The sequence below is a fragment of the Hippocampus guttulatus genome, chromosome 9 (genome assembly GCF_054856545.1).
Source record: "Hippocampus guttulatus isolate MCC_2025c chromosome 9, RoL_Hgut_1.0, whole genome shotgun sequence".
Taxonomy (NCBI): Eukaryota; Metazoa; Chordata; class Actinopteri; order Syngnathiformes; family Syngnathidae; genus Hippocampus; species Hippocampus guttulatus.
Genome location: NC_141269.1, coordinates 6121154 through 6135607, shown reverse-complemented (window position 1 = coordinate 6135607; position 14454 = coordinate 6121154). Strand labels below are relative to the sequence as shown.

Below are 14454 nucleotides of genomic sequence, written 5' to 3'. Positions count from 1 at the left end.
TCAACACAGACGGGTGAAAGTTTAGCCAATGAACAGCCAGCCAACTCAACAGCCTTTGAAAGCTCCCCACACTCAAAATCACACATACTACAGTAGAACGTGAGGATGGCAAAATACCCGCATCTCATTTGCGTGAGTTTTGTCATGGTAGTCCAGCTTCCTTCACACCTCCCAAAAGCTCGCATGCATGTTCACTGAAGACCGATTGACTGTTTCTAATTTTTATACAGCATACCCTGTGATTGGCTGACGTCCAGTTCAGCGACCCTAATGGGGGATAAGTGCTGTCGAAAATTGAAGGATGGACTATATTTCACTATTCTTTTTACCCTTTGGCTCCCGCTCAATCTAAATTCAGTTTGCAGGCTCTGCGGTTATCATCAAACTTTTCTGCTTTGCCATCACTGGTGTGATATTGTCATAGCTTGGTCAAGTTCATATTTCCCATTTCCACATTGTTATGACCTTAGGGGCGTATGAATAGTGAGGTTTCACTATACACGCACACACACACACACGCACACACACACACACCGTTCAGGACTAAAAAGCTACAGCCTATCCGTGGGGCTAATATCACGGCAGTTTGAAAACGCAGTGGCAAAGATATTTTGCTGAGTCAAACACAAGCACGACGCCAACAGCCAGCGAGAGCCTGTACGTTGGAATATAACACCAGATGACTGAGCGTACGAGGGTCCGTGTCTTTGTGCAAACGCCGAAGCGGGCTGCTTGCATGGCGCAGCGGCGAGGAGTTTGCTTGAACAAGCAAATGGGGGTAATTAATTTCTCCTTTCTCTCCACGCCAATGCTTTCATTTGTTTGCTTTTCGCCTCCCACACAAACGGAAGGCAGTAAATCTGAGGGGGAGAGGGGACACATTTACTTTACCACGAGATGGTAAAATGGGAGAAGAGCCCGCGTGAGCGGGGCTTCTCGGTTAGAGAAGTGAATACGCGCGAGAGAAGCAGAAGAGCAAAATAACGATTGGGTAAAGATATGTAGACAGCAGCTGGGGAGGAATTAGACAAACTGTGTTGGGAGGAGATGAAGGAAGTCCATTAAACATCAAACTAATTGCGTTGTCTTGGATGAATTCCCTTCATCTGTCAGGACTACGACTCTCGGTCTGCCTCCACCGTGACCGTTCTTTCCTGTGCTGTCCGTTCGCCTCGATCCGTCGTCTCTCGCAAACCAAAATTCAGAGACCCTATCCACACTCACTTTTGACTCCTTCTCTTCTGTGTTTCATCTTATCCTTTGCCGTTCATTACCACATTCTTCTGTCAACATCCTCTAATTATCATCAAATTAAAATGTGTCAGTCAAAGCATCCCTTTCATTACGTCGGGAATATCAGATTGAAGTCAACCAAACATTTTTGGGAAGGCGGTTTTGCTCGAACTGAGAAGGGCATCCTAAACAAAATGCTCGATGCAAAAATAAGAATTCCTTGACAAGTTACTTCATCGAAAAGGTCTCACTTAAGTCTTAATTCTACTGCTCGGTATGGTTCACTTATGGTACCATACACTTCTTGTGGGTCCCCAAACTTTTGAACAAGAGCCGCGCCCGCTTTCAGTCACTCTTTTCTGAGTGCTGGTTAAAAGCGTTTGCTATGGAACGCTCTTCAAACGGTGAACCTGAAGCCACCCCTCGTCTGTTGACCGGGAGAGCAAATGTCCGCCGTCTTCTGCCTAACAATGAATGCTATGATATGCCAAAATTTGCACACAGCTGACACAGCCATCTCCCGATCACAACCTGCACACCCGGCCGCGGGAACGCACGCCTGATTATACTACTCAATTACCAGCGTTCCACAGCAGTGGAAGATCGAAGATGGGATTTTTTTGTTGTTGTTGTTCAGTCTTGCTAATTTTCATATCACTGTATTCATGACAGACAGACCATGTTTTTTTGTTTTTTTTTTGTACAGGGTAGGCAGAAACAGGTCTGTCACGGTCATCAGCCTAGCCTATAAGCAGACTTGGGCCCGCAACCTGACCTTTAAGGCCATTCTCTGTGTAAAACAGCAAAGACGTCCGTACTTGTGCTTGCCAGATTTGTTCACTTCTCCTGCCCCATGCCAATCCGCTTCAATTCCAAGCGCCGACTCTCAGCTTTTAGGTTATTATTAATTATTCATTTAGAATTTAAAATCTAGGTTGAATGAAAAACGTTGTCTGTCCACTGAGCCGCGAACTTATTTGAAAACTTCAGTACTACCCTGGCTTTTGGTTGTCATATTTTGTCAGTTCCCAGTAACAGACGCTAGCCCACGTGTGACACAGCAAACATACGTGCGTGATATCCACACATTAATCACATTAAGGAGCGCTTTGTACACAAACAAAAAAAAGCAGGCACGTTTGCTTTCATTTGGCCATTGACCCATGCATGTGGACACCCCCACGCGCACATGCATGTCTGCTCTGCATGTCAAGTCTGGAGCCACCTGCCATGGCGAAGCCCTCCTCCCGTCGAGATCAAAGGAACAGGTTTCAAAAAAAAAAAAAAAAAACTCTGGCCAGAAACACGCATAAAGCAATTCCTGCTTATTCCTCGGTGACATCAAAAAGGATCTTTTTTTTTTTTGCTTGGAGCTTATAGAAGTGATACCCACACCCACCCACCCACACACACCCTTGCGTATTAATGTGAAGCCAGTCTGCCTCTCAAACACCTGTGGCGGATCAAACGCTTCGCACTGGGAACACGCACCTGCAGAAGGGCGCAGATTGTGTACTGAACAAGCAAAGCGCAGAGCTCTAATACACAGAATACGCAATCACGCAAATGTAACACCGGTTTGGATCTCATCACAAACTCACTAATACCCGGGGACTGTTGGTTCACGATGCCGAGGCGACGCTCGAGCATCACCGTCGCAACAGAAGCCTTCAGAAAAAAAAGGGGGGGGGGGGGGGGGAACATGCAGAGGCTGAGCAATGTGAATTTGCTATGGGCAGCCAAGTGAAGGATGGTGATGGAAGGGTGCACCTGTGATGTTTCCAATGTTCTCCAAAGGGAGAGGATTTGAATCAGAACACTCCGCATCCCTGAATTTGCTACGGTCGGAACATCCATTTTGCAAATGCTCCCGATTTCCAGTACGCACACGACAGTTGGCAATTTACAAGTCATTCGTTTGTTTGGATGAACTAAGTTGCCACTTCCTCGGACAATGAACAGAATGTTTTGAGTGCGAATGAGACTGATTGACAAAAACGGCTCAAAAATGGGCTAAAGACTGGAGCTGCGACTGTATATTTTTAGAAATCAAGTATGCTACAGATAATCTCATTGACTCATCAAACAATGGAATAAAAATTGATTTTGCATTATTAACAGATGCATGTGAGCTGAAGGTATTTTTGCCCATTTACCTTACTTAAGTCCGACTGTAGTATCTGTGACTGAGCGTATATGCATGTTGAGTGACTTAGCCATCGGCAGTGTTTACTGTATTGCATGTAAGTTATCTTACTTTTGTTTGTTTTTATAATGAAGCGAAATGGGCCGACACCAGCGTCCATCCTAAAAGGTTACATGCCACGTCTATTTTTATTTTTTAAATCACCTTCGATATTCTTCTGTTGGGTGGACAAGATCATTTGTGTTGGAAAGGCCTAGGCTGTGCTCTTCCAAGCTATTCTAGATGGTCCGAAACACGTGCCAGATGATACTGCTGCATTTCTCATGAATATTCTGTATGTAAATAAGCTTTTCTCTGATCAGATCATTGTTTTGGTTTCCTTGTCACAAAAGTAATCGCAAAAGCCGTGGAGATACTGTATACCCTAAATCTGGCTAAAGATTCTCAGAGAAGGTCAGCTCGACATTGTGAGACTTCTATTAGCATTGCTTTTAGATGACTAGAATGGCAAGATGGAATTCGAGTCTGCCCGGATTGAAACGTTGAATGAACGTAGCCGTTTGCCGTTTCCTTATCGTAAGGGGTTACACTGTGTTTTCCGCCGGGTTCAAAGATATTTGTGTAATTGCGGGGATGCACGCCCAACTGCTGCTTAGACTTGTTAAACTGTGCCCTTAAATGCATCGTGTTATTTTTGTTGAAAACCACACGCCATGGTTTTTTTTCTTATCTTGCACGCAAGTAAAACACCGCATTTAAAAAAACTAAAACTACCCGTTTTTGAAAAAACGAAAACGAATAGAAACTAACAAATCTGCCCTGAAAACTAATTATAACGAATGCAATTTACGAAGACCAGTAGCCAGTTTTTCAGAAGGTTCTACTTTCTGAAAAACTGTCTATACTTGGTAAAACTCTGCTAAGGATAAATTTGACATCTCACATCCTGCACAAAGCTATCCAGTAGTCTGCCGTTTGTGCACAAACACACGAAGAGAAACACACACGCAGGCGCAACAACAACAACAAAAAATGTATAAAATGTCATGTGACTGCAGAGGCTTGGTGATTTGTTGCTCCTGACAGACAAGAAATAGGGGAGTCCACCGGGGACCTTACTCTCTCTTAAACCTGTTTAACCCAGACATCGATCACAGAATCATACACGCCGCTGCCTCCTGTGTGACCCCCGAGGTCTCAGATATTCAAACTACTTGAAAGGAAGTAAAACATAGTATAGTGTGGGTGCACAGGGAAAGGATTTATATAGTACCTGGCTATCCGCGGTGGAGATTACCTCAGAGCCTTCGGTTCAATCCTCAAATAATTGAGAACACGATCCAGTGTGCATCGCTTTCAATAGGGAATATAAAGATAAAGGTCGATAAAATTACAAAACAATCCTAAATCAAACAAAAACAAGTGTGTGGAGGAGATAGAAAAGTAACGGGGGGGGGGGGGGGGGTCTAATTACTTCGATGATCGCTCTAATTTGCATTGCCCTCATGACAACACACGAAAGTAAATTTGCGTCTTTGCTTTAACAGTTTGAGGCTTATGAGTGTGACGATGTGTGTGTATTTGCGTGATGTGTGCAGATGTGTTTAAGTACCGTATTTTCTGCACTATAAGGCGCACCGTCAATGAATGGCCTATTTTAAAACAGTTTTCATATGTAGGACCGCATTATAAGGAACATAGAATAGAAGCTACGATAGTTGCTGGGGTTGCTTTATGCATCCACTAGATGGAGCCATGCTAAAGGGAATACAATACAATACAATACAGCTTTATTTATATGGTGCTTTCACAACCGCTGCAGCAATTACAAAGCACTTTGCAGAACATTTAAAATACTGCGTTCAAGAAATCTGAATATTGACTCATATACACAGCGTATTGGATTATAAGGCGCACCGTCGGCTTTTGAGCAAATTGAATGCATTTAGGTGAACCTTATAGTGCGGAAAATACGGTAATGCAGCACGCTAGTCTGTCTGTTTGAGGACTCGCTATGTTTCGGGCTCACCATGCAAACGTTCCTGTCTTTGACAGTGCATCACTTAAGCTTTGCCCGGTGAGGTCCAATGATGGTGAAGGTCCACGTCACATCAGACGTCAAGGTGTTCGTCACGTCAGACACCTTATCATACCCTGGCTCACAATCAGTAAATGTTCAGAAGACCTTGATGCTTTTCAATATTTTTGGCCCTGAGCCATATCTCTGATCCCTTTTCAGATAACCCAACAGCAAATTCGAAAGCGGACACGGTCAACCAAATTGCTTATGTATTGAGGTTAATGTTGTTTGACATGACATAATTATGTGTCGTCATATTCTCCTCAAGTCCTACCCCAATTAAATGCCAGAATAAATAAGCGCCATACCTCTTCTTTTTCTCTCTCTCTCATGAAAAACAACAGCTGGTGCGATATAGGTGTCTGTAATGACCTTGATTAGGACTGCTACCTGTGTCGCGGTTGACGTCTTTACCTCAAGAAGTCTGGGAAACTGTATTCAATGCCATGGTGGATTACTTCAAGGGGGAAAATACATAAATTGTAGTTTGAATTCGAAATACGTCTTTTGTGACACCACTTTGAGAATTTTTTTTTTGCGAACACAACTAATGGCTGAATAATACTCATTCCGGAATGGGAAGCACAGAGGCACACGCCGCTGTTACCTTGGCCAAGGTTAGGAATATTAATAACGACCAGCCATATTTTTTCATTAAACTTGGTCTATTTATAAACCATTATCATTAGTGCACAGTAACCAGGACATCTGTTGGAAAGCAAATGACCGGCGTCACTGTTGTTAGGTTAACCTCAGCTGACTTTAGGCATCTGACTAATTGTACATGCAACCTTGTCAGGACTCGTTTAAAAAAACAAAACAGAATGCTGCCAAATTAAAACAAGGGTCTTGTCAATTTACAGTGGGCACTACTGTATGTCCAAGCCTCCTGTTTCACCGCACTTTTTTTGGGGGGGGGGGGGGGGGTTATCCTTCTTGCGACATAGAAAATGATGAACATTGTCGATTAAACTTAATGATCATCAACTTCCCATCTGAATGTAAAGTAGTGAGTGAGGCTCTGTCAAGTATCCATGCCGTGCCGGAAAAGCTGTTGGACTGAACCTACTCAATGACACATTGGGGGGGGGGGGGGGGTAAATTCTGAATAAAAGGACGGAAAGCGCAGAGGTGAACGGATGAGAGACAGGGTGGCGGGGGCTGGGGAGGAGAGACAGTAAAATGCTGCCGTCACTTAAACTCTAAAATGAAAGATCGATGAGCTTATTTAAATGTGCTCCCAGAGACGAGGCTTCGCTCATATAAAGCCTTGCATTTATGAGGGTGTGGGAGATCGATTGACTGCGCGGGGGGGTCTATGGGGAAACAGAGAGAGCGAGATGGCAAGATCAGTAGGATCAACCTTTGCTCGTGAATTTCATCCATCTCCACAGAAAATAATATGTCCTCATAAATGCTGGGGATAGCGGGCTCGGAACACCTGCAAAATCAAAAGCTTTGGATTGACCAAGTGACGCTGTCGATCAACTCAACTACGGAACAAAATTGTTTCCAACATGTTTATAATAAGAAAGATCGACCCTTTTCTTTTTGCTTCGGTTTAATAGACATTATGCTGCTCCTTCTTGTGAGGTGGCCACCAGGGGGCAGTGTAATGTGTTAAAAATGGATCATGGAGGAGGAGACATCCCACCGAGAACTGTCACAATAATTACTTTCTTGACTTATCGTTCAATGAGAAAAAATGGACACTATAGTTTTTTTGGGGACTCAATAAATGGTCATTTGCATGCGTGTGTGTTTATCGAAATCATCATCGTCATTCACTCGTGCTGCACACACATTTTAGGGGTGAAAAGGCTTTTGAAAAACAGTTCAGTACGACTGTTCCATGTCTCGTGCAACTCTTCATCTCGTGTTTTTAGTGAGGCGCAGCAATGTGCAGTATTGATAATAAGAGCCAAGTAGCGCTGATGCTAACATCTGTGGTCTATGGTGCTCTTTCTGTACAATGTCATTGCTTGTTCAAGCACTATGGCTTCTAGAAACATTTGCTTAAGATCACCAGAAATTATAAAAGACTGCCGACCGGCACCAGGCATCAGTTTCAAGTGGCAGAAGTGACAGTCAGACCACCCAGCGTCCAGTGTGTATTACTCCATTTGAGCATTTTGCCTCCACTTGTGTTCTGTGTTTGTTTCACGCGTACGTTAACCACAATAATGACGGTAAGGAGAGTTTACGGCCGCTATACACCGGATAAGCAGACAGTTAGCTGAGCTTCCTCAACTTCTTCCACTACCTCCTTTCTTCGCTTGCTCTGTGGCAACCTGCTACCTCTCACAGGTCAGTCTTGGTAATCTGCCAGACTTCTGCTTCAGAGTGGGACACTTGCAATTGTCAGCGGTGATCGGATTATATGTGATTTTTTTTTCCTTGTCATGTGAGGTCTCACGTTTGAAAAATCCCCCTTTCAGCCTCGCTTCCACCAAGCGATAACAGTTCTGGTTAGCTCAGTCCACATTTTACCGCATTCACACTGTAAAGGGACTCAAATTATCCAGTCGAAGCCTTACTCTCTTTTATTACCCCTCTTTGGGGAGTCCGCCAATTACAGCGGCACACACTAGTGGTTGATTAGTTGACAAGAGTTGCCCGCCTTCTTCCATGCTACAGTGCGGAATGGATAGAAAAGTAAGACTTGGGCATAAAGCGGATTCAGTCAGGGTTTATCCGCTAACCCCTTGGCGGAAACTGCACTTGCTTTCAGAACATGGCAACACATCAATTAAGATTTGTGGGTAAACTTGGGTGCTGTTGCTGACGTTGCTGCTGAGACCGTGACATCGCAAAGAGGAGGAGGGAGTGGGGAGCGGAGAGCTGACTCTGCAGCCACACCGCACCTCCGCCTCACACCTCCTCCCTCAACACCCAGGATGGAGCGATGAAGACAACCAGTGTGTCGACTGGAAGAAAAGAGAAGCTGCACACAGACGTGTTGTCACACCGCCGCCATCGATTAAACTGCAGGCGCACCACAGAGCCGTATTCCCCATTTTGCCGATACAAGCATACCCCCCACTTGTTACCTCCCCCCTACCTTCCCGACTGCCTTGTGTTGTTTCTTTCACAATGACACCTTCTAGTTCTCCGAACATTCACAAATAGCTCAAACCCCCATCACCATCACCACCAGCCCTACACCTCACACACATTCCTCCAACTCCCTCCTCCTCACGAGCCCACGTCTCAGCCTTCGCCCACCACGCACCATCTGTGTGACCCAGAGAACATTTGTGTGCTGACACCGGCTTGACCTTTTTCTTTTGCTTCTTTGTTTTACCCAGTCTGACCCACTCATCCACCCGCCCCAACACTCCACCACGCACAGATTTATCCTACTCTCTGAACGGCATGGACACATGGAACCCAATGAAATGGCGCCATTAGCGTAACACACTTCAATTAAGAATCATTGTTTTATGAACCTCTGATGAATTGCGCTTTGCTGTGTTTAACAATTACCTGTATAGTGCAACAGGGTGAAGTTAACTGAATGAGTAAGCTCTGGGTTTGTATGTGTGAACTGTATTTGTATTGCTCGTGTCAAATTGGCGACCTCGGTTAAACAGGTCATTGATGAAAGGGTGGGGGGGGGGGGGGGGGATTATGAATGCTCGGAACTCTCCCCAAAGCAGACGTACAATATCTTAATCCTGCAGACATCACTCTGCATAACAGAAACAAACAAGGCTTTGGTTAATGTTGCAGAGTGAAACATAGGGAATAATGCAAATGGCGACTGTATCTTTATCCCATTTTTAACACCACAATACTTCAAGTTTACTACATCCTACTTGCAAGGTGGCAGATTTTAGAGCCAGATCATTTTAACTGCACAGATCAAGCACTTTATTTGCAGTATTATCGACGCTTAAAATAAACATCACAGAGGTGCATAGCTTTTTTTTTTTCTTTTACCTTGTCCGTGCAACATGTGGCAGCTCCAGCCAAGAAGCAGCAGCAGGAGCAAGACAGACGCCCGACGGCTTCTCAGCATCATCCCGACACTCCCTGGGGAGAATCCTTCCGCGACCTCCGGGGAGCCTCTGAACCGGCAAAATCCCAACATGGGAGCCTCGGGGAATCAGTGTCCACTCCCGGTAAAGGTAAGTCCCAATTCCCAGATCCGAAAGTTCTGATACGGCTCACGGCTGGTGGCTTGAGTCGACCTCGGTGTTCAACCCAAAAGTCAGCTGTGGAGGGGCGAGGAGCGGAGCCACCTGGTCAGCGAGACTTCACGGTTAGAGCACCCGGCGATGTGGACGTGCTGCGGCGGAGTCCGCGTGTTCCATCGCCAAGCCGGCCGGTGCAACTCACTTCCACTGATCTGCGGTCTAAATTAACACATTTGACTGTATTGTATTTTTTTTTTTGTCTTATCGGCTTGCTCTCAGCTATTGACTTCCAATCCCACTTTGTCCAGGATCTCCTGTGAAAACCAGCGGTGATTAAAAAAAGGACGGAAGTTAAGCCTCTCTCCAGGGATCAATTCCGTAATTGATTCGATGAGTTCAAACAGTCTAAGTGTCGAGATACGTGCAGCACACGCTCTAAACCGGGTGGTTAGTCCTCCCCAACTAGTACTACATTCCAAGTGAGCGAGTAGCTCGTGGTAGCGAGACGGTTTACTCTCCCCGCAAAGGGGTCGCCTTCCTCGGATATAAGCGGCGGGCACCCCCGATGGCACAACAGGTTCGAGAACGATGAAATACCTTGCGTTGTGCTTTTTAGTTCAAAGTCGGTCGGTTTGAGGCTTTTGTGACCAGGTGAAGAGTTTGTCAGAAAGCGGAAAAAAAAGTTGTTTTAAAGCGGATTCGTCCGTCGGGTATCCACGCTCTTCCGCTGCGTCACGGGTGCCCTTTTCGCCGCCGTCTTACCCGGGACCAGCCAGTTCTTCACGGTCGTCCGTTGACCATATGCCAGTAGTGAAATTCCGGGGTTCCGTCAACTCCAGTCGGGGTTGTGACCGTCAAAGTTTGCCCCGCCGGCACCCTGTTGAAGCTCAGGGCGCAGACTGAGTGAAGCCAGCAGCTCCCTCGCGAGCGAACACCTGCCAAGCTCCTCGACGCACACTTGGGGGTGGAGAGAGAGAGAGAGGGCTTCTTATTTTCCCTTTTTACAAACACCGAATCCGTGTTAAGAGAAGACCATATGGGGGGAATTTGACTTGCTCGTTGTACTTTCTTCACGCATTTACACATTTCACGTCGAGTCCGTCTCACTGACTGTTCTGAATCGTTTCACTCGATCTATCCCGAAGTCCAAAACTTCCATTCAATAGCATCTCTCGTTGCTGGTTGGTCCGAGCCGTACATTGCGGTGTTCCTATTGGACAAGCCAAATGGGGGGCGGGAAGAAAACAAAAGAGGGAAGAAAAAAAATCTTCTCACTAACCGCTCATTATTACGTACACTTGCGCAATCTAAATGTGATTTGATACAAGGGATGGATCAGAAATCACTTGGGGTTTTAAATTTGCGTTTGTGCTCCAAATTAAGGGTTTGAACTTGGCTACGTGTTTCAAAGTCGTGTTTTAGATAATAATAATAATAATAATAATACATTTTATTTATAAGCGCCTTTCAAGACACCCAAGGACACTTTACAATAACAAAAAACACCAAACAATACGATGTGGTTAGGGTTTCAAAGTAGGGCTTAAACTAGTGTAAATGTTTTGTAGAATTTCAAAGTAGGGTCACAATGTATCACGGTGGAGTGAAAGGATTACCATCAGAATGTGTGGGACATCAACTTTCATTGTGAGCAGTGCTTTGACACTCTCTCCAAATCCATGATTTAAATGTGCTTTTTGAGGGGCTGTGGGACCGTAATGTAATTAGCTTCGTGATTACGCATTATGCTCATCGTCGCAAGTGGTGCCATCTCGATGTCGAGAGGATGCTCCACTAAGAGCAGCATGACAACTGTCTCACTCTCCTCATCCTGTTTTTTAAAAAATGTTCATGTAATCCACCAAAAACAGACACGGCTGGTGGTCCAGTAGGAGCACCAGCGGCGGCGACGGCGGCAGCTCACCAAATAAGAGCCTGCAGCTATATCTTACTATTTGCAAAAAAGCGACTTTCCAACACTGCAAGGGTCATTAAATAGCACATTAATATTAAAGCTTACAACAGTGACCTTATCTTTTATTTCCCCAATAAATCCAGATAGACTTCCCATCCTCTGATTGGCCAAAGAGTCTCTCGCCACTTGTCAAGCTGTAGCCGACATTTTCCCTTTAAGCACCTTCACCTCATCTCTTGCTTTTTACACCAAGACTCATTTCACAGCACTGTTTGCTGCAATAAAGTAGCGATGGTGCTAGTTTGGTGATCAACTTTTCATTCTTTGGTCCCAAACATCAGCAGTTTCTTCATTGTTGCATTTAAAAGTGCCGCCTCCCCTCCGCCCCCCCCCCCTCCCAAAATACAGTGAAATCTTAAATGGGACATATTGTGGAAATTGTACTTTTTAATCTATGATACGAAATAATCTTTTACCTTCCGCCTGTTTTTGAAAATGGATCTGACAGCGAACCGTTCTGCATTTTCTCCCTCTGTTATGTATCAGTGGGGCCAATTTACATCGTAACCGTGCCAACATCCAAATTCCATGCCCACGATGTGATCAGCTCGGCTGTGGGAAGATCCGGTCCCGCTTTCAAGCGGCGGCCTGCCAACAACAGCGAGCAATAAATCACGGATCCGATGCAAAACAATCAACAGAATTCAGCGCAGCTCCGCTTACCTTTGGTTTTGACGTAACCGCAGCAGCATCACACCCGTGGATGCCTCTTCATGACTTGAAAGTGGCTCTGGATCTTCACCCTGCCTAGCTCATCGTATCAATGGCGATGACAACAGTATGTGAATTACCTCCGCTGCAAGGTAACAGTCGTCAAAGTCCAGAACAGCTTGCTCACTGACACATTTTCAGAAATAGGCAAATAACTACATGTCGACTTGGTGGTTTAATTTCACACTTGATGGGTGAGCGGTACCTCCAGGTGTCCACCTATATTCAATCCAGTAAAAGGTCAATCCCCTTTAACGGTTTCATCAAGCGTTCCTCATCAGATACATTTGAATTCCATAATGTGTTCCAGAATCCTACAACTCATCATCATCTGGGATGTACAGGCAAAGTCTTAAATAACATTTGGACATAGCTAGCTGAATAAGTAACTTAATGTGCCTCACCTTTCGATCAATTTTGATATTCGACAAGGAAATTTGTGTTTGGTAGAAAAGTTCCTCTTGGCAATAAATCTGATTGCATTCCTTTTAAAAGGCGCCACATTTGTGAGGAACGTGCATTTGCGAGATGAGCAGCAGAAGTGATATGTGGGCTGTGCCCATGAAAAAAAATAAAAATAAATAAACCACGAAATATAAATCTTTGCTGCCAGTGCCAAACATCTTATTTTGCCGTTGCCACTGACGCTTACTTGGTGTTTGCTGGCTTGGATGAAATACATTTGAAGAAAGAAGACCATTTAGTTTCTTCATTTCACAATCGGGAGCCTACTTTTTAATTTAAATACAGTCAAACCTCGGTTTTCGTCCATAATCCGTTCCAGAAGGCTGTTCGAAAACCGAAACCACGCTCTTTTTCAAATAAAAATGTTTACTGAACACGTCTGCTCACAATGCAAAGCAAAACAAGGAAGCGTCACTTCCTCGTGTAAGGATGGCGAGAGGAGTCAAATGGTGCATTCAAGTGCGCTCAGTTTGTTCGAGAACCGAAATTTGTTCGTCGTCCGAGGCATAAAAAAAATCGAAATTTTTGGTCGAAAACCGAATTGGTGGAAAACCGAGGTTTGACTGTATTATAAGACAGTCTTTCTAGACCTCACAAAATATTTAAACACTTGACTGCAAATCTGGAAAACACTTGGTTCTTTGAATTCATATTGATGATGGTGATATTGGCACTTTATTGTCAAGTTCAGTGTAAATAAGGGGTTTGGTATGTGTACAAAAAAAAAAAAAAAGAAATATTCACTGCCTTTGACGAGCATAGTTAACAAAAACGTTTTTCGACGAGGATGGGCGGGAGAAGGTCAGATGCTGCTCCGCTGTACATTTCCAGCCTGGAAACGGCTTTACTGATGCACAACCACCAGTAGAATGTCAGCAATGCATCATTTGAGACACGAGATCAGCCCGCTGTGTGAGTTCACCGGGAGAAACGGATGCATTTTGTTCAACCTCACCTTGATTTATAAATGAGCGCGTAAAATTTGAATCAACCTTTTTTTTCCCCCCTGTTGAATATGTACTCAGTGAACGCAATGTCCTAAATGGTCTAGAAAAATCAATCTGCTCCAATATGGCTGGCAGTGAATGTGCATATCTCGAATCAGCGTAAAATCAACGATGCACGTGAATCGCTGCCGTCATCGTTCCCACCAGATGCCTTGCAATGGCAATGCAATCATCTCCATCAACCAAAACTCATACGTTTATCTTTTGAGACAGAGAGACTGTCAGACAGAGCGATAGCCAGATCCAACACTCGATAGATACTCTCATTCACTTGGAAATTCCTACTTCCCCCTATTGTATAATCGGGCAATATTTAATCTGATATAAACTTATGACAAACCGGATGGGATATTGTGATAAATATTTTACGTTCAAAGTTTGAAAAACAAACATCACACAGGAAGCCCACAGCCCAAATTGGAACACTGAACATTAGAACTGACAAAATATGTGGCAAAAAAAAAGTTCCTTTTCTACAAAGTCATTGTCATTTCTTAACATTTTCTATTTTTATACGCGCGTATACACACACACAGGCAAAGCACCCGGGGCTCACAGCGCACCAAGTGCCGGCAGGGTCTAATTCGAAAGCCAATTTAGGTTCCAATTACCTGTGTACCCACTGCAATTACCGCTGCATTTTCGACTCTCAATCTCTCAGTGGGTCATCAAAAAAAAAAATCCACCCAAGAATTTTC

The 14454-nt window shown here is 44.5% G+C and overlaps 1 protein-coding gene across 3 annotated transcripts in view; it reads right to left on the bottom strand.

Moving 5' to 3' along the window:
• sdk1b (sidekick cell adhesion molecule 1b) overlaps positions 1 to 12145 on the bottom strand; it is a 231969-nt gene extending 219824 nt beyond the window's left edge. For 2 of the 3 annotated variants that reach the window (XM_086119284.1, XM_086119287.1), the window contains exon 1: positions 9402 to 10708. In XM_086119284.1, the coding sequence (XP_085975410.1) occupies positions 9402 to 9552 (151 nt within the window). In that variant the 5' untranslated portion in view covers positions 9553 to 10708. Of the gene's footprint in view, positions 1 to 9401; positions 10709 to 11989 lie in introns of those variants that run through there. The other variant, XM_086119285.1, reaches the window with a different exon arrangement.
• Between the last annotated feature and the right edge of the window lie 2309 nt (positions 12146 to 14454).